At 46.0% G+C, this 15,526-nt stretch overlaps 1 protein-coding gene across 4 annotated transcripts in view; it reads left to right on the top strand.

Annotated features, from left to right (window-relative positions):
* Syx6 (Syntaxin 6) overlaps window positions 1-15,526 on the top strand; it is a 200,465-nt gene that overhangs the window by 163,871 nt on the left and 21,068 nt on the right. For all 4 annotated transcript variants that reach the window (XR_011039583.1, XM_068347086.1, XM_068347085.1 and 1 more), the window contains exon 6: window positions 5,343-5,449. Coding sequence is in view for 3 of the 4 variants with exons in the window: in XM_068347086.1 (XP_068203187.1) it covers window positions 5,343-5,449 (107 nt within the window). In the remaining variant the exon portion in view is untranslated. The remainder of the gene's footprint in view (window positions 1-5,342; window positions 5,450-15,526) is intronic.

The raw sequence follows: 15,526 nt of genomic DNA, 5'->3' as shown, positions 1-15,526 counted from the left end.
CATTCCTGCTATTGGTGCTTGGTTCAAACCAGACAGAGCACATGCACTGTCGAACAGATTACAGTAAAGGGCGCCGCCCACTATGGAATCAACAATGACTGGTCTCTGCTTGTACGAGTGATGAAACATTCTCATGCAAGCATTATTGGGGATAGGACCACCAGTCTCTCTGTTATCTGTCACTGCATGACCAGTCACCTCAAGGTCAGTCTTGTGAGTGGTCACCGAGTGACTCCCGGGTCACTGAATTGGCTGCCACTTGCTCATGCCGTAGGGAACGAGATCGCCTGTCTTTTGTTCTTTCCCTGAGCGGGCATTCCACTTGCTGGGAAGTCCCTAGTCTCACATGTAAATGGAAACAGGAATAGCTGACCAGCCAGTACTTCTCTCAATCATTGACAAGGCTCTTCACCTCCTTGTGACTGTTATGTTTGGGAAACACTTGCAGGTAGTCCAATACCACTCCCACCAGTACGTACCGCAGAGATTAAAGCGCACGGTACTTTGTCAGGCTCAGGGGGATGAGAGTGCCAAATGCAGTTCTCTATGAAGGGGAAGGAGATTTCTTTTGTGCACTGGCCAGTAGAGGTAAGGAGGTAGGAAGCAATGCTAAAATCAGCAGTCCCATCCTGCAAGTACTGTGAGTGATGATATGTATGTCATGCTATTGTGCAACATTGAGCATAGTAGTGAGTTTTAGAATTCCTTCAGGATGGATACTGCCTACCCTTCGATGATCTCAGACCTCTCCTAGCTTGCAATCCGATGGTATTCCAGAGTTTCCCTCCTAAATTGCTGAAAGCTCTGTCCTTGGTGGCATAGGTAAAAGCGATGGATTACAAGAATGGGTGAAGTTGTTTTATACTGTTCTGTGGGGGTGCTACAGTCAACTTTTCTAGGCGGAGAAGTCAACCGAAGGCTGGAGAACAATCATTGACCTTTCGCCACTGAGCAAGTTTGTCCATCAAACGCTGTTCAGTATGGAGACAGCAAGTACTGTATGATCTGCCATTAAGAGAGGAAAATTTCACGCTATCAGTGGATCTGAAGGACACACATTTCCAAATACCTGTCCTACAGGCCGACTGAAAGTACCACTGCTTCATCCTTGAAGTAGTGTACCAGTTCAAAGTCCTGAACTTTGGACTGTCCACCTCTCGCTAAGTGTTCATGCTATTACTGTATTCACTTTGGTGTTTATGCTATTATTCACTTTGGTCTCACTTAGCTGTTGCTTCAAGTTTAAGATTGACTATTATCCTTTTGTTATTCAAAATTGGGTAGGTAGTAGGCTGGCTAGGGCACCAGCCACCCGTTGAGATACTACCGCAAGAGAGTTATTGGGTCTTTTGACTGGCCAGGCAGTACTACATTGGATCCTACCCTCTGGTTACGGTTCACTTTCCCTTTGCCAAGACTTACATCGAATAGTCTGGCCTAGTTTTTCCATATTCTCCTCTGACCTCATACACCTGACAACACTGAGATTACCAAAGGACTCCTCTTCACCCAAGGGGTTAACTACTGCACTGTAACAGTTCAGTGGCTACTATCCTCTTGGTAAGGGAAGAAGAGACTCTTTAGCTATGGTAAGCAGCTTCTCTAGGAGGACACTCCAAAATTAAGCCATTGTTCTCTAGTCTTGGGTAGTGCGATGGTCTTCCACTGTTTTGGGTTAGAGTTCTATTGCTTGAGGGTATACTCGGGCACGCTATTCTACTTTATTTGTCTTCCTCATATTTTCTCAAGTTTTTGTAGAAAATAATTATTTTAATGTTCCTGCTCTTAAAATATTTAATTTTTCCTTGTTTACTTCCCTCTCTGGGCCATTTTCCCTGTTTGGGCCCCTGGGCTTATAGTATCCTGCTTTTCTAACTAGGGTTGTAGCTTAGTAGGTAATAATAACTAGAACTTTTTCATCAAAAGATCACATCAGCAAGTTCAGAGAGGTAACACATTATTCAAGGCAGAACTCGCAAATCAGTTTTGGCAATGTTATCTGGGATATCTATCTTCGTTGGAGAAACTCTTTCCGTGCAGTCTTCTCTACCAGTGATCGATTTAGTGATGTCTGAAGTGTCACTGGTCGGCAGCCAGCGATCTCCCGTCCCATCTTGTTCCAGTGGAGCAGGGGGTACAGGATGGTATTTCATGGTCTCTGAACGATGAAAACCTCACTAGAGGAGTTTCACATAACTCCCCACCTTCAGAGATGCTTTTATTTTAGGACTCGTCTATGGAAGGGTGTCATGCACACATGAGGGATCAAGTTGCTTCAGGGGTGTGGTTCCTAGAGAAAAACTCTTGTATATGAAGCTGTTGGAAATGCAAGCAGCATTCCTAGCACTGCAAATTTTCCAACGGTTTGATAGCGCACTCATTAGTGGTGATGAGTGACAACACTACTGTCGTTGTATACGTCAATAAGTGTGGAGAGACTGTCTCCTACAGTGTTTGTGAGTTAACAAAACAGGTGCACATCTGGGCAGTGGACAACAGTATAGAGCTGTAAGGTAGATTCATTCCAGGCCAGAGGAATTTTCTTGTAGACAGGCTCAGTCGCTAGGGGCAGGTTGTAGGTTCAAAGTGGTTCCTTTATCTTCATCCTTGCACAGCAGAAAGACTTCTTGCTCTCTGGGAATCATCTGAGATTAACCTGTATGCGAATTAACTGAATAGGAAACCTGTGGTGCTCTGTTACCTCATTTCAGACCCATGGGAAGTTTTTGAGAAAACTGTCCAACAACTACGGGATCACTTGGAAGCCATCACCTTTACCCTGTTCAGACTGATTTATTAGCTGATTAACAGAATATTGATCATGTCAGATATCAGGATAACCCTGATGGCTACCAGATGAACATAAGACGAAAGTGGGATTCTGATCTGTTAGCTCATCTAAATCAAGCTCGTGAGAGAAGTTCCCAATGGAATGTTCTTCTCTGTCAACCGCACCTTCAGAAGTACCTCCAATCTGGAAAATCACTTGTACTTCATTGTTAGAGACTTTACAGCATCTCCTCCGAGTTGAAAGCTTTATGCGAGGGACTACTTAGGAGATGTCTGAGTACTTATAATGATCCTCTGAAGCTGTGTACAAAGGAAAGTGAACCAATTTCATAGAAGGTTTACTTCACTGGTCGGAGCATCCTAAAGCGAAGAGCGCAGACTTCCTTGCCCCTCTATTTGCGTGGAAAAGAGCTTCTTAGTCACACCTGGGATAGGCTACTACTTGGGTTTTAGCAATCTCCTGCCATAGGATCATAGTCCTCAGCTTCTTGTGGGAAGTTGGCTTTGCTCATGAGGTTCACTCTGGGACCTCAGACCCCAGAATGGGATGTGACCTGTGTTCTCAAATCTCTTATGCGTGCCCCACATGAACCTTTGAGATGAGCATCAAACAAACATTGGACTCAAGACAATCTGCAAGCTAACCCTAGCTTAGGTGAAGGAAGCGAGTTGTCATTTTGCCTCTTGCGTGTCATTAGTCATTCCAAAGGATGGAATGAGCTTTCCATTAGTTTATTCCCGAGTTCATGGCTAAGACCCAAAACCCACTGTTTCTTTCTAGTTTTGTGAGACCATAAGTTGTGTCTATCTCTTAACCAGAGAGGAGGTTAAAGGTCCAAGTTGGACATGGGCTCACGTAGTTTGGTACATTGAGTTCTCGTGAAGAACCTGTTGTGTTTAGACTGGATTCTGCTTACCCCAGACATCCTTTACCTCCCACTACCTGCAGGAGTATACCAACATGTACTTGGATACCCTTACCCTGGTTCCTGTGGTGGCTGTTCAGCAGGTTGTATAGCAAGCCTAGCACTTTCATAAAGCATGATACATCATGTCTAAGATAGTGGTTTCAACATAAACCTGAATTGAAAAGTAGGAAGAATAGCCTTCTACTTTTCTTTCTTTCCCCTCTCTTGTGGGTGCAGCAGTCTTGGCCACTATGAGTTGTATCAGATATCAGATACAGGCGAGTTCCAAAATTGAGCTAACCTTTTTTTACAGCAGAATTTGTTAAGAAATATCTCCCTCATCCTCCCTCTCAGGATAGAATGTATTCAAACCCACTTATAATGGCTATGAATGCATTTTGACAATGTTTCCCATATGAGGATACACATTCTTCTGTAACAGTATACCATTTATTCTTGGTACAAGTCTAACATAACACCTGTGGCATTCCTGTCCATAGACCGTTAGGTAGGAGGTTGGCAGGAGTCATCATCATTGCTCTTGTACTGAACCAAGTCCTCCAACAATTCCCCAAAAAGTTGAACCTGCCAGTAATTTGGATCATAGGGACTTCCTCCCTCCTAAGAGTGAATGTTCCATTATAGGATGATGGTTTGTATAAGTGTAGGAAAAAGTAATTTTAAAAAGAAATTTCCATTTTTCCTAACTATACAAACCTGAGTCCTTCAAGTTACATTTCTTCGATCAACTATCCTGCAAGTCCCAGGTCTAAAGGTCAAAAGTGCTTGTCTTGCTTACAGACTGGTGGATTGGGTGCCCTTTCCCTGCCACCTGCTGGTAAGTATAAAAACTTTGTTAAATTTGAATGTCCATTCCATCTTTGCTGAAGTCATGTTCCTATTAAGGACTTAGGTTTGTATATTTTGGAAAAAATATAAATTTGTTTCTGATTTTTTTCAAAATTATAGATTAATTCAGGTTTTAAGAAAACAAATTAAAATAGGTTTTGTATCATTAATTAGGTTCTTACCAATATTTAATGATTCTTACAATTTTCTTTTGACTTCATACATGTAATGTGATCCATATTATTTACAATTTTCTATTCACTTCATACTTCTTATATGATCCATATTCTTTATGAATGGCGATATGTATAAAGGAAGAATCCTATCTGTAACTATAGAGTTTATATGATGCTTATATACTTACTGTAGTTTAATGAAAGCTTTAACTACTAAAAACTGAAATTCAAACATTTTCTCACTAATTTTGATGGAATTAATGGTAGAACCCAAGCTAGAGATATTATGACTTTTATGATGTTTTGGCTTTCCTTTGCTACATAGCCTCAGCGTAAATTACATTCATCTATTAAGGGCTATATATGATATGGAGTTACAGATTGTTATCCTTAGTTGCTGTAATACAAAATCAGACGACTTTATATTTCATTAAGAGTTGAGAGTCTAGATTCCCCTTGAGGAACTAGATATTTTTCTGTTTAATATAGGGATTTTTTTTCCTTCACATGACTGGCATGTTGGAAGATGTGTGTCAGGCATTTAAATGATTTTATATTATGCATATACATTTATCATGTTCATCATATTGATGTCTTTTTTTTTCTTTAAACTATACAGATAATAATGAATCAACAAGATGATCAACTGGATCACATTGCGTCATCGATGGGAACTCTAAAAACAATGTCTCGTCAAATCGGCCAAGAAGTTGATGAGCAAGCTGTGTAAGTTTTTATTCGTTGTTATCAACATTGCAATATGTATTGATGGGAACAGTTTTACAAAGCTTGTCCTGTGTAATCCTTTGCTATCCTAGAAAATTATATTGTTTCAATGAAACTTCCTGAGGTTCATTGCTATTCCTCTATGAAAGGCACAGCTCCATCCCCTAAATATAAAGTTTTTTCAGCAATCCCTATTGGTACATAAATGACATTTACAGTCCAGTATTATCAAATTCAACCTTATCATGAATCTAGGGATTTTCATGAGTCTGGAGGAATCACTTTTCTTCAGCTGAGTCTATTCTCTGTTTGGGGATGATGATAGTATCAGTTCCTTTCCTGGCCTACCCGTTGGACAAAAGGATCAGGTCCTTTGGAGGTTGTTACGAGTTCAGGAAAAGAAGAGAGATGTTAGTTCTAGTAAAGTAATATTTATTTAGTATAGAGTGTAAGTGGCAGGAATAGAAGTTAATTAAATCTTTGTACAGTATACTTTTCAGTACAAAGCCACTAGGGTTAAGTATGTTGAGAAGGCTACAAAACTGTAGAGAGTTTGTTTTAGGCATTATTGGAGATGCCACCAATGTTGAATATATTAAAAAGGAGACATAATGAAATAGAATTTGTTTAAGGCACTGTTGGTAATACTTCCCATGACAGAAATGGGACAGGAACAATTTTTCTAGAGAGAGGTAAAAACCTTTTTGCTTTAATGTTTGGGTAGGATCTGTTAAACTGTACCATGGCCACCACTGTCTTCCTTCGATATTAATGTTGTATGCAGTAATAAACCTGAGGAAGATATGTTGAATTGAACGTAATTTTTAGTTGTTCCGACACAATATACTCAGCGAGAACTACTTTCTATAGGAGAGTCACTTGACCTCTCAATCTCGACCAAGATTTTCCCGCGTTATCCCCCTATCTCGCTCCATATAGTTTCTACCCCCGCCGCCAGGATACGTCCTGAGGGCAGGATTAGGGCAGGTCACTGCCTTCCCGGGTCAGCATCCTCATTAAGTTCTTGGTCGTGAGATGTGAAACATCTCACCCTCTCGCTTAACTCTCGATCCTTTGGCGCGTTGTGATCCCACGTGTTTCCAGTGTGGGGACTTGTGTTTTTTTCTGCGTAGTGCGTTTTCGCAAAGTGTTCTCAGTACGTCCCCCTTGCGTATATCCAGTGTTCTTGTAACTCGATAGTGTTGGCCCTTCGTGTGCGAACGATGGAGCATGTGCGTCGTTGCCCTGGTCCTAGAGCCGGAAAGTCGTGTGGGGCTTTCCTCTCTAAGCCAGAAGTGGACCCTCATTCCCTTTGTTCCACGTGCAGGGGTAAAGTTTGCTCCTCCTCGGACACGTGTCCGGAGTGCGTAAGTTGGGACGGCATACAGTGGGTACGGTATAGTACCAGGAAGAAGTCGTCGTCTAAGCGTTCCCCCAAGAAAGTGAGTGGCGTGTCCTCTTTACCGTCGGTCAGTGATCGGTCCGACGAAGCCTCGGCCTCTCCGTCTCCTTCGCAGAGGAGCGGGCAACAAGCCCCCAGTGTTATAGTTAGCCATAGTGTTCTCCCCGGTGAACCCAGTGTGAGAGAGGAACCAAGGGCTGGCCCCTCTGGAGAGAACGGAAGGGCCGCTAATGCTTCGGGGGAATCGGGCCACGTGGCAGGGGATCACGCTTCCTCAGAAGACCCAGTGTGGGGCAGTGATGCGATTTCGGAGTCCCCCCCGCCCTCGTGGGCCGGTGCGTCGGGTTCTCCCCCTCCAGAGGACAACCACGCTGGAGTTCGCCACCCGAGTAGCGATGCCTTCGGGTGGAAATTGCCGAAGACTCCGGGGAGGTCACCGCTAAGGATGGACGTGTCCCTGGGCCCCTGGCCTCCTAGCAGGGATAGAGTAGACACAGTGCCCTCGATCTCTACAGCAGTTCCCGAGGACTTCCTTCAACATCCTGTCTCGGACGATCGACGGCGAAGAGCTTCCCCCGCGCATCACTCGAGCAGCCGTTACGCGAGGAATGTGGCGCCCTCAGACTCTTCGGAGGCAGATTCATCCTCCGGAGGAGAACGCAGGGAGGAACGACACCGGAAGAGAGAGCGGGCCGAAAGCGATCGTTCCCGCTCCAGGTCGAGGTCGCGGCACAGCAGGAAGCGCCCCCGCTCTCACTCCCGTAAGTACAGGAGGGATGTCTCTCCCGGCGGCGAATGGGTCTACGTCCCTTCAGGAGAGTCCAGAAGGCACCGCTCTCCAGACTCTCGGTCCAGTGAACGAGCCTCTAGGTTGTCGCTACCTACGCACAGCCTAGAACCGCTCGACCTGCCACGCAGGAAGGACCTCGCTCTTAGGCACAAGTCCTCGAGGCCTCCGGTTCACCCCGCCCAGCGGGGGGAAACGCGCTTCCGAGAAGGCAGCCCGACCGAACCAGCACAGCTGGGGCGGTCGCCGAGCAGGAAGGACCGGTTCCCGTGGTCGGGTCATCCCACCGGGACCGTGTCCTCCTCTTCCAGAGCCTTGGGGCAGTCGAAGGTCCTCCCGGAGCCGGTGACTCCCGCCCTACGGCGAGACCCACCCGCGTACGGAGCGCCCTACGGTTACGGGTCGACCTCCCTGGAACCAAGAGGAGAACGCCCGGTCTACCGTCCAAGCACGGCGCCCCCACGCCAAGCCGAGGCCTCGGCCGATGGAGGCGAGGCTTACCCGTCGGAGGACTCCGCCTACAGAAGGGTGGTAGGTCTCATCAGGAGGCTCCATGGAATTCCAGAACCCTCGGCGCCTAAGGTGAATGCCTGGAGGTCGAGCCTCCTGAGATACACTCACCGTGACGCCCTGCCGAAGTCCTCCCTGGCCCTTCCTCTCGCCCCAGACCTAGTACTGGGACAAGAATACATTGATAACCTGGTGGCCAGCAGTGCGGAGGCCCCCAAGTCCCAGAGTGCCTCCAAACTCCTCCAAGGTCTCAAACCACAGGGCAAGGTTTATATTCCGGAAGGACGGCGCCCAGGTCCCTGTAGGGTGGACCCAGCCTTGGACATCCTGGGACAAGGCGGCTCGGACGAAAGGGCCTCTTCAGCCCCTGTGTCCTTCTCACCCACTGAAGCCGCCATGATGGAGGAGATGTCAAGAGATCGTGTGAACATCTCCTCATGGCTGGACTGGTGGGCCTCCACGTTGGTGAACGTACGAGCCTCCACAGACCCCGACGATCCTGAGCAACAAGGTCTCCTGACGGACCTTCTCACCTCCGGGGGGAAAGCCCTCAAGTTTATGGCTTATCAAGCACTCTCCTTGACGGCCAACTGGGTCCTTAGAAAACGGGACACAGTGCTTTCTAAGTTGGCAAGGAAAATCCCGGACAGAGAGGCCCGAGTGGTTCGTAGCCTACCCCTAGGGGGTGAGTCGCTGTTTCCGTTGAAGGAGCTAGAAGTGCTAATGGAGAAGGTGTCCAAGAGGAGAGAGACCAACGCCCCCAGACAAACATCCTCCAGGAGGCCTCCTTACAGGAGATCAGTCTCGGTTAGTGCCGTGACTTCTCAGGCCACCCCCAGCTCTTCGAAGAGGGACGCCCCCTCCTCCTCCTGGACAACTCCTCAGCCCTCCCGCAGGGGAGCTCCAGCTTCTGCCAGCTCCTTCAGGTCAGGTTACTCCGCCTCGAAGAGAGGCAGATCAGGCCGCCCCTCTAGGAGAAGGTAGAGGGAGAGGCCCCCTACTCCCGCCCAAGCCTCGGGTTGGGGGATGCCTCAGACCACATTGGCAAGCATGGAAAACGCATGGGGCGGATGCTTGGACGGTGTCCGTCCTGAAAGAAGGCTACAGGGTCCCCTTCATAGCGGATCCACCCCCTCTTATTCCAGCCACCCAGACAGAATGGTTGGCTCCCAGGGACCCGTTGAAAAGGGCCACCCTGCAAAAAGAAGTTTCCTCCATGTTAGAGAAGGGAGCCATGGAAGAAGTCCTTCTCCCAGGGCCAGGCTTCTACAGCCGCCTGTTCCTGGTGGAGAAAGCAACGGGGGGGTGGAGACCAGTGATAGACCTGTCGGCCCTCAACAAGTTCGTCAAGTAGACGAACTTCAAGATGGACACCCCAAAATCCGTCCTGATGTCCTTGAGGGAGAAGGATTTTATGATGACGATCGACCTCAAGGATGCGTACTTCCAGATCCCGGTCCACCCGTCGAGTCGGAAGTTCCTCCGGGTGAAATGGGGCTCCCAGATCGTGCAGTTCAGGACACTCTGCTTCGGCCTGTCGACGGCCCCTCAAGTGTTCACGAGGGTCTTCGCGACGGTCTCAGTATGGGCTCACGAACGAGGTATCCGTCTCATCAGATACCTGGACGACTGGTTGCTCCTTTCCAGCTCAAAGGCCCTCTTGGAAGAGCAAGGGAAGGACCTCCTCCAATTCTGCAGGAGTCTGGGAATCATTATCAACCTGGAAAAATCGAACCTAACTCCATCCAACAGAATGGGGTACTTGGGTATGACGTTGGACACCGTGCAGGGGAAGGCCTTCCCCTCGGAAGACAGGATACAGAACCTCATCAATATCATTCAGCCGTTCCTGTCGGAGCTTTCCAGGAGGGCGAAAGACTGGCAGAGGCTGTTAGGTCACCTGGTCTCATTAGAGAAACTGGTTCCCCAAGGGAAGATACGGCTCAGACCCGTACAATGGAACCTCAAGGTTCTATGGTCCCAGACAGGCTCTCAGAAAGCGTTGATTCCGGTCCTTCCGGACACGAGAGCAGCCTTAGAATGGTGGCGATGCCAGTCGAACTCCCTCAAGGGGATGCCCCTCGGGTCCTGTCCCCCCGAGTTTCTCCTGTTCACAGACGCCTCCAGCCTAGGGTGGGGAGCCCACCTGCGGGAGGAAACAGCAAGCGGTACCTGGTCGGAGACCGAAAGGCATCTCCACATCAACGTCCTGGAGCTAAAAGCAGTACAGAAGGCATGTCTGCACTTTGCAAGTCGGTTGAAGGGAAACACCGTGGCCCTAATGTGCGACAACGCCACGGTGGTAGCCTACATAAAGAAGCAAGGTGGCATGAAGTCGAAAGAACTGTGCGACCTCACCATAAACATCCTGCATTGGGCGGACGAGCACCAGGTGATACTTCTAGCAAGGTTCATCCCCGGGAAAAGAAACGTGCTAGCCGACGGCCTCAGCAGAATGGGTCAGATAGTAAGGACGGAGTGGTCCCTACACCCGGAAGTGGCCAGACTCATCCTTCAACGCTGGGGCTCCCCGGTGATGGACCTCTTCGCAACAAAGCTCAACGCCAAGCTACCGGTCTATTGCTCCCCGGTACCAGACGAAGGAGCAGCCCTAGAAGACGCCTTCCAGCACAAGTGGGACAACCTGGACGTATATGCCTTTTCCCCCTTCACGCTGTTAAGGCAGGTGCTCAACAGAGTAAGAGCCTCCCAAAACCTAAGGATGACTTTGGTAGCGCCCTGGTGGCCGGAGAGAGAGTGGTTCGCGGATCTAAAAGACCTGGCAAGCCATCCGCCTTGGCCTCTGCTCCCCAGGCCAGATCTGCTGAGTCAACCTCACTTCCTCAAGTTCCACGACAACCCTCTCTCTCTTCGCCTTCACGCCTGGAGACTATCGAGCGGCTCCTGAAGAAGGAGGGGTACTCCTCCTCCACAGCTAAGAGGATGTCCCTATACCTAAGAAAATCCTCTACCGTGGTCTACCAGGCGAAGTGGGCCGCCTTTACGAAGTGGTGCGCGGCAAAACACATAAGACCTCTTAAAGCCTCGGTCCCTGACATAGCTGACTTTCTCGTGTACCTTAGGGATAAAATAGGGATGTCAATCCCAGCTATTAAAGGAGTACGAGCAGCCTTAGGCCAAGTCTTTCTCCTGAAAGGCATCGACCTGGGGACCTCGAGACACATAGCGATGCTGATTAGAAGTTTCGAGCAGTCCTGTCCTCCTCAAGCCAGGAGAGTGCCCAGATGGGACCTGGCCAAGGTTCTGAAAATGCTGTGTCGTCCTCCCTTTGAACCCCTCAAAGATATCGGGGACAAAGACCTCACCCTCAAGACAGTCTTCTTGCTAGCCTTGGCTTCAGCTAAGAGAGTAGGTGAGATCCATGGTCTGTCCTACGACGTGGCACACTCCAAAGGGTGGAGGGAGGTATCCTTCAAGTTCGTACCCTCCTTTGTAGCAAAGACTCAGAACCCAGCAGTCTGGGACCCGAGGTTTGAAGGTTTCTCAATTCCGGCCATCCCCAAGACAGGCAATACGGAAGACCTGAAGTTATGCCCAGTCAGGACGCTCAGGAAGTACCTGGAAAGGACGGCTCATCTCCGCCCAGGTGCCAAGAACCTCTTCGTCTCCTCCGGTGTTAATAAGAAGCAAGTCTCCAAGAACACTATTTCCTTCTGGCTGAGACAAGTCATCACTAGGACTTATGAAGAGGACAAGGTGGCAGTACCAGGCACTCCCCGCCCCCATGACATCAGAGGCCTGAGCACTTCCTTGGCCTTTGAGAGAAACATGGCAGTGGGGCAGATCCTACAGGCCGGCACTTGGTCGCACCAGTCGACCTTCACTGCCCACTATCTCAAAGACTATTCAAGAAAGTCTTTGGATGGATTCTCCATTGGGACAGTCATCGCCGCCCTTCAAGCTGTGTAGCGGCAGGCTAGAAGACGTCCCCAACGGTGAATAGACTCGTCCCTACTTCTTCAGGAGAAGATTCAGTAGAGAAGATGTTAAGAGGTGAGTCTTAAAATATAAGCGTAAGGTTTCCGCAGTTACCCTCTATCCGCTCTCTGTACCCCCGCATTCCTTAGCCCTCCAGGCACTATGTGCCAGACCAAGTGGCAAAATGGCTCTCCCGCCTCCTAAGGTGTAAGTCTCCTATAGAAAGTAGTTCTCGCTGAGTATATTGTGTCGGAACAAATAAAAAATTTTAAACAATTTTTATTTTTCCTAACATACTCACCGAGAACTACTTTCGGGTAATGGCCCTCCCGTCCGTCCCCGAGTGCCATTCTTCCATTGCCGAGTTGGGCTAAACGTCGAACTTAATGAGGATGCTGACCCGGGAAGGCAGTGACCTGCCCTAATCCTGCCCTCAGGGCGTATCCTGGCGGCGGGGGTAGAAACTATATGGAGCGAGATAGGGGGATAACGCGGGAAAATCTTGGTCGAGATTGAGAGGTCAAGTGACTCTCCTATAGAAAGTAGTTCTCGGTGAGTATGTTAGGAAAAATAAAAATTGTTTAAAATTTTTGATATTAAAAGGATTTTCATACTTAAATGGGTTGATTAGCGTCTCATGACGTCCATCCCATGCATAGTAGTAAAAAGGTTCTTTGAGGTTCATGGTAGTCTCCCAGGTGAGATGGATGATGGGAATAAAGGAAGCCATACATTCACCTAGACAGCCTTTTGATAAGGCGGCAACCTCGCATAGTTGTAATTCTCAACATATGGGACAGCTTATTGTATTGATAGGGAGATCTATAGAAATTTTTACTTATATTTGGGGGATGGGGCTGTCCCTTTTAAAGGAGGACCTACAATTATCCCTTTTAAAGGAGGACCTACAATTAACTTTAGTAAATTTTCAAATAATTAATTTTAATGAAATATGTTATTTGTAAATAAAACTTTCATAGGATGCCTCAATTTTTGGTCAAAATCTTACAGATAAGTCTAATGGTCAATCTGATCTTTGCTGCGCTCTTCAATACCTGGTTTCATTGAAGCATAACTTCATATTCTTGAAACTTAACATTGTTTGACATTAATGTGGTACTTAACCTGTAAAATTGAAGCTTCAGTCTAATATGTTCGTATGGGTATACAAACCTTTTGTCCATTGGAATAGGGAATGTCTTCAGTTGCTAATGAATTCGTTAACGAAGTAGTTAACAATAAGTGGTGAGTTAGGGTGAGTAGCCCCACCCACTTTTCTGTGACGAAAGATTTAATTCTGCAAAGGAAACAAGACCACACACGAGACTCGTCACTTTTATTTTCAGCCGTAACTAGTATGGAAGCAGCGTTACATCCTAACCAATGCTGATAATCTTTTTCATTTATTCTTTCAGTAGAATGGTTGATTACAGATTTCATTCTTATTGTGAAGGCAAAACAGGATGTTTGTAAATACAGTGGAAAGGATGGATGTTGTAATTGGTTAATGGTTAAATTGGTTATAGATCCAGACTCTGTGCTTCTTGTAGGGGGCCTGATTGTTCGAAATCATCCCCATGACCTCCTGTTCAGTGGCAAGTGATTGCTTTGAAGAGGAAAAGAAGGCTTTGGTCTTTGGCCTCATCCTTAGCAATGTTCTCCCCATCGAGTTTGCAGCCCTCTGAAGCTTCTAAATGCAGTTGACTTCCTGTTAATACGAGGGTTATGCTCTTGGAGGTGTCGTGTTAACGGAACATAACTTCTCCATAAGAAATAATGATAATATGGGGTGTTACGTTCCTGGACATTGGGAAATTCTGTCGATTTTGGGACTCTGTTACTATGAAACTTAACAAACACATTTTTAATATATTTGAAGGTCACAGAAACAATAAAAATACATATTCGTATTATACTTGTGTTTAATTCATAGTAAGATAAGGTTTTACGCATGTACTTACACACTATGACGCATCACTCTCGTCACCACTGTTGGCTGTCACCCCCTTCTCCCTACTCACCCTCCTCTCATATTTTTTTCCTTTTAATCTCATGATTTCTTATTTACAATCAATTTTGTATCAATAAGTACAATTTCAATATAAAAAAACACAAACGAACCTGTATTGTATATACGAATGCACAATGCTACTACTGCACGTATGCATATCAAACACATTAGCGATTTATTTTTATTTCATTTCGGTAAATAATTAACAGATTGTAACGTTTTTCCTTTTAGTCTAATGATTATTCATTTACAATTAATTTTATATCAATAAGTACATACATATTTAAGTTGAAAATCACAATGAACTGAACTGTGTGGTATGTACGAATGCCCAATGCTACTGCATGTGCATATCAAACGCATTAGGGTTTTAATTTTTCTGTCATTTCGGTAAATAAATAACAGATCATAACATATTTTTCCTTTTAGTCTAATGGTTATTTATTCAAAATTAATTTTATATCAAAAGATACATATTGAAGTTAAAAAAAACACTCTCTCTCTCTCTCTCTCTCTCTCTCTCTCTCTCTCTCTCTCTCTCTCTCTCTCTCTCTCTCTCTCAGGTGCCTTAAAATACACGCACTGTGCAGATTTAATAGAAACCTTTGTTTCTTTAGAAAATGTCAGGTAAATACTACACACAATATAAACTTTTACTTTGCTTAAATCTATATTTGATCATAGGCAGGGATTAAGACGTCATTCGATTTTGTCAGCTGATATGTAGCTTTAGCCGACAACATAACGTATATGAACTGAAAGATGTCTAAAATAATCCTGGTTTTTTTTATATTATCTGAACCTTGTTTAATAATTTTTGTACTTTTCTTTTATCAATTAGAGATGTATTTTAACAACAGCAATTTTAATTGTTTTTATTTTGGTTTTGTTGTCAGCTGTTTTCAAGGTCCTGTTGATATAACGATTTTGCTTTCGTTTAGTTAACAGAGTATTGTTGATATGATTTTGCTCCCTATCAGAAAATCCTTAAAAAAAAAAGAAAAAAAAAAACTGTTCAATGAACTCTCAACGAGTTTCTTGTTAAAATGCGTATCGAACAACAACAACATTAGACAAATCAGCTGAGATACTACCGTTAAAAGAGTTATGGGGTTCTTTGACTGGCCAGACAGTACTAAATTGGATCCTTCTCTCTGGTTACGATTCACTTTCCCTTTGCCTACACATACACCGAATAGTCTGGCTAGTTTTTACAGATTTGCCTTTGTCCTTATTCACCTGACAACACTAAGATTACCAAACAATTCCTCTTCACCCAAGGGGTTAACTATTGCACTGTAATTGTTCAGTGGCTACTTTCCTCTTGGTAAGAGAAGAAGAGACTCTTTAGCTTTGGTAAGCAGCTTCTCTAGAAGGACACTCCAAAATCAAACCATTGTTCTCTAGTCTTGGGTAGTGCCATAGCCT

This window comes from Palaemon carinicauda, chromosome 23, assembly GCF_036898095.1.
Source record: "Palaemon carinicauda isolate YSFRI2023 chromosome 23, ASM3689809v2, whole genome shotgun sequence".
NCBI lineage: Eukaryota > Metazoa > Arthropoda > Malacostraca > Decapoda > Palaemonidae > Palaemon > Palaemon carinicauda.
Note: the sequence above shows the minus strand (reverse complement) of the source record. Positions and strands in the feature narration are given on the sequence as shown.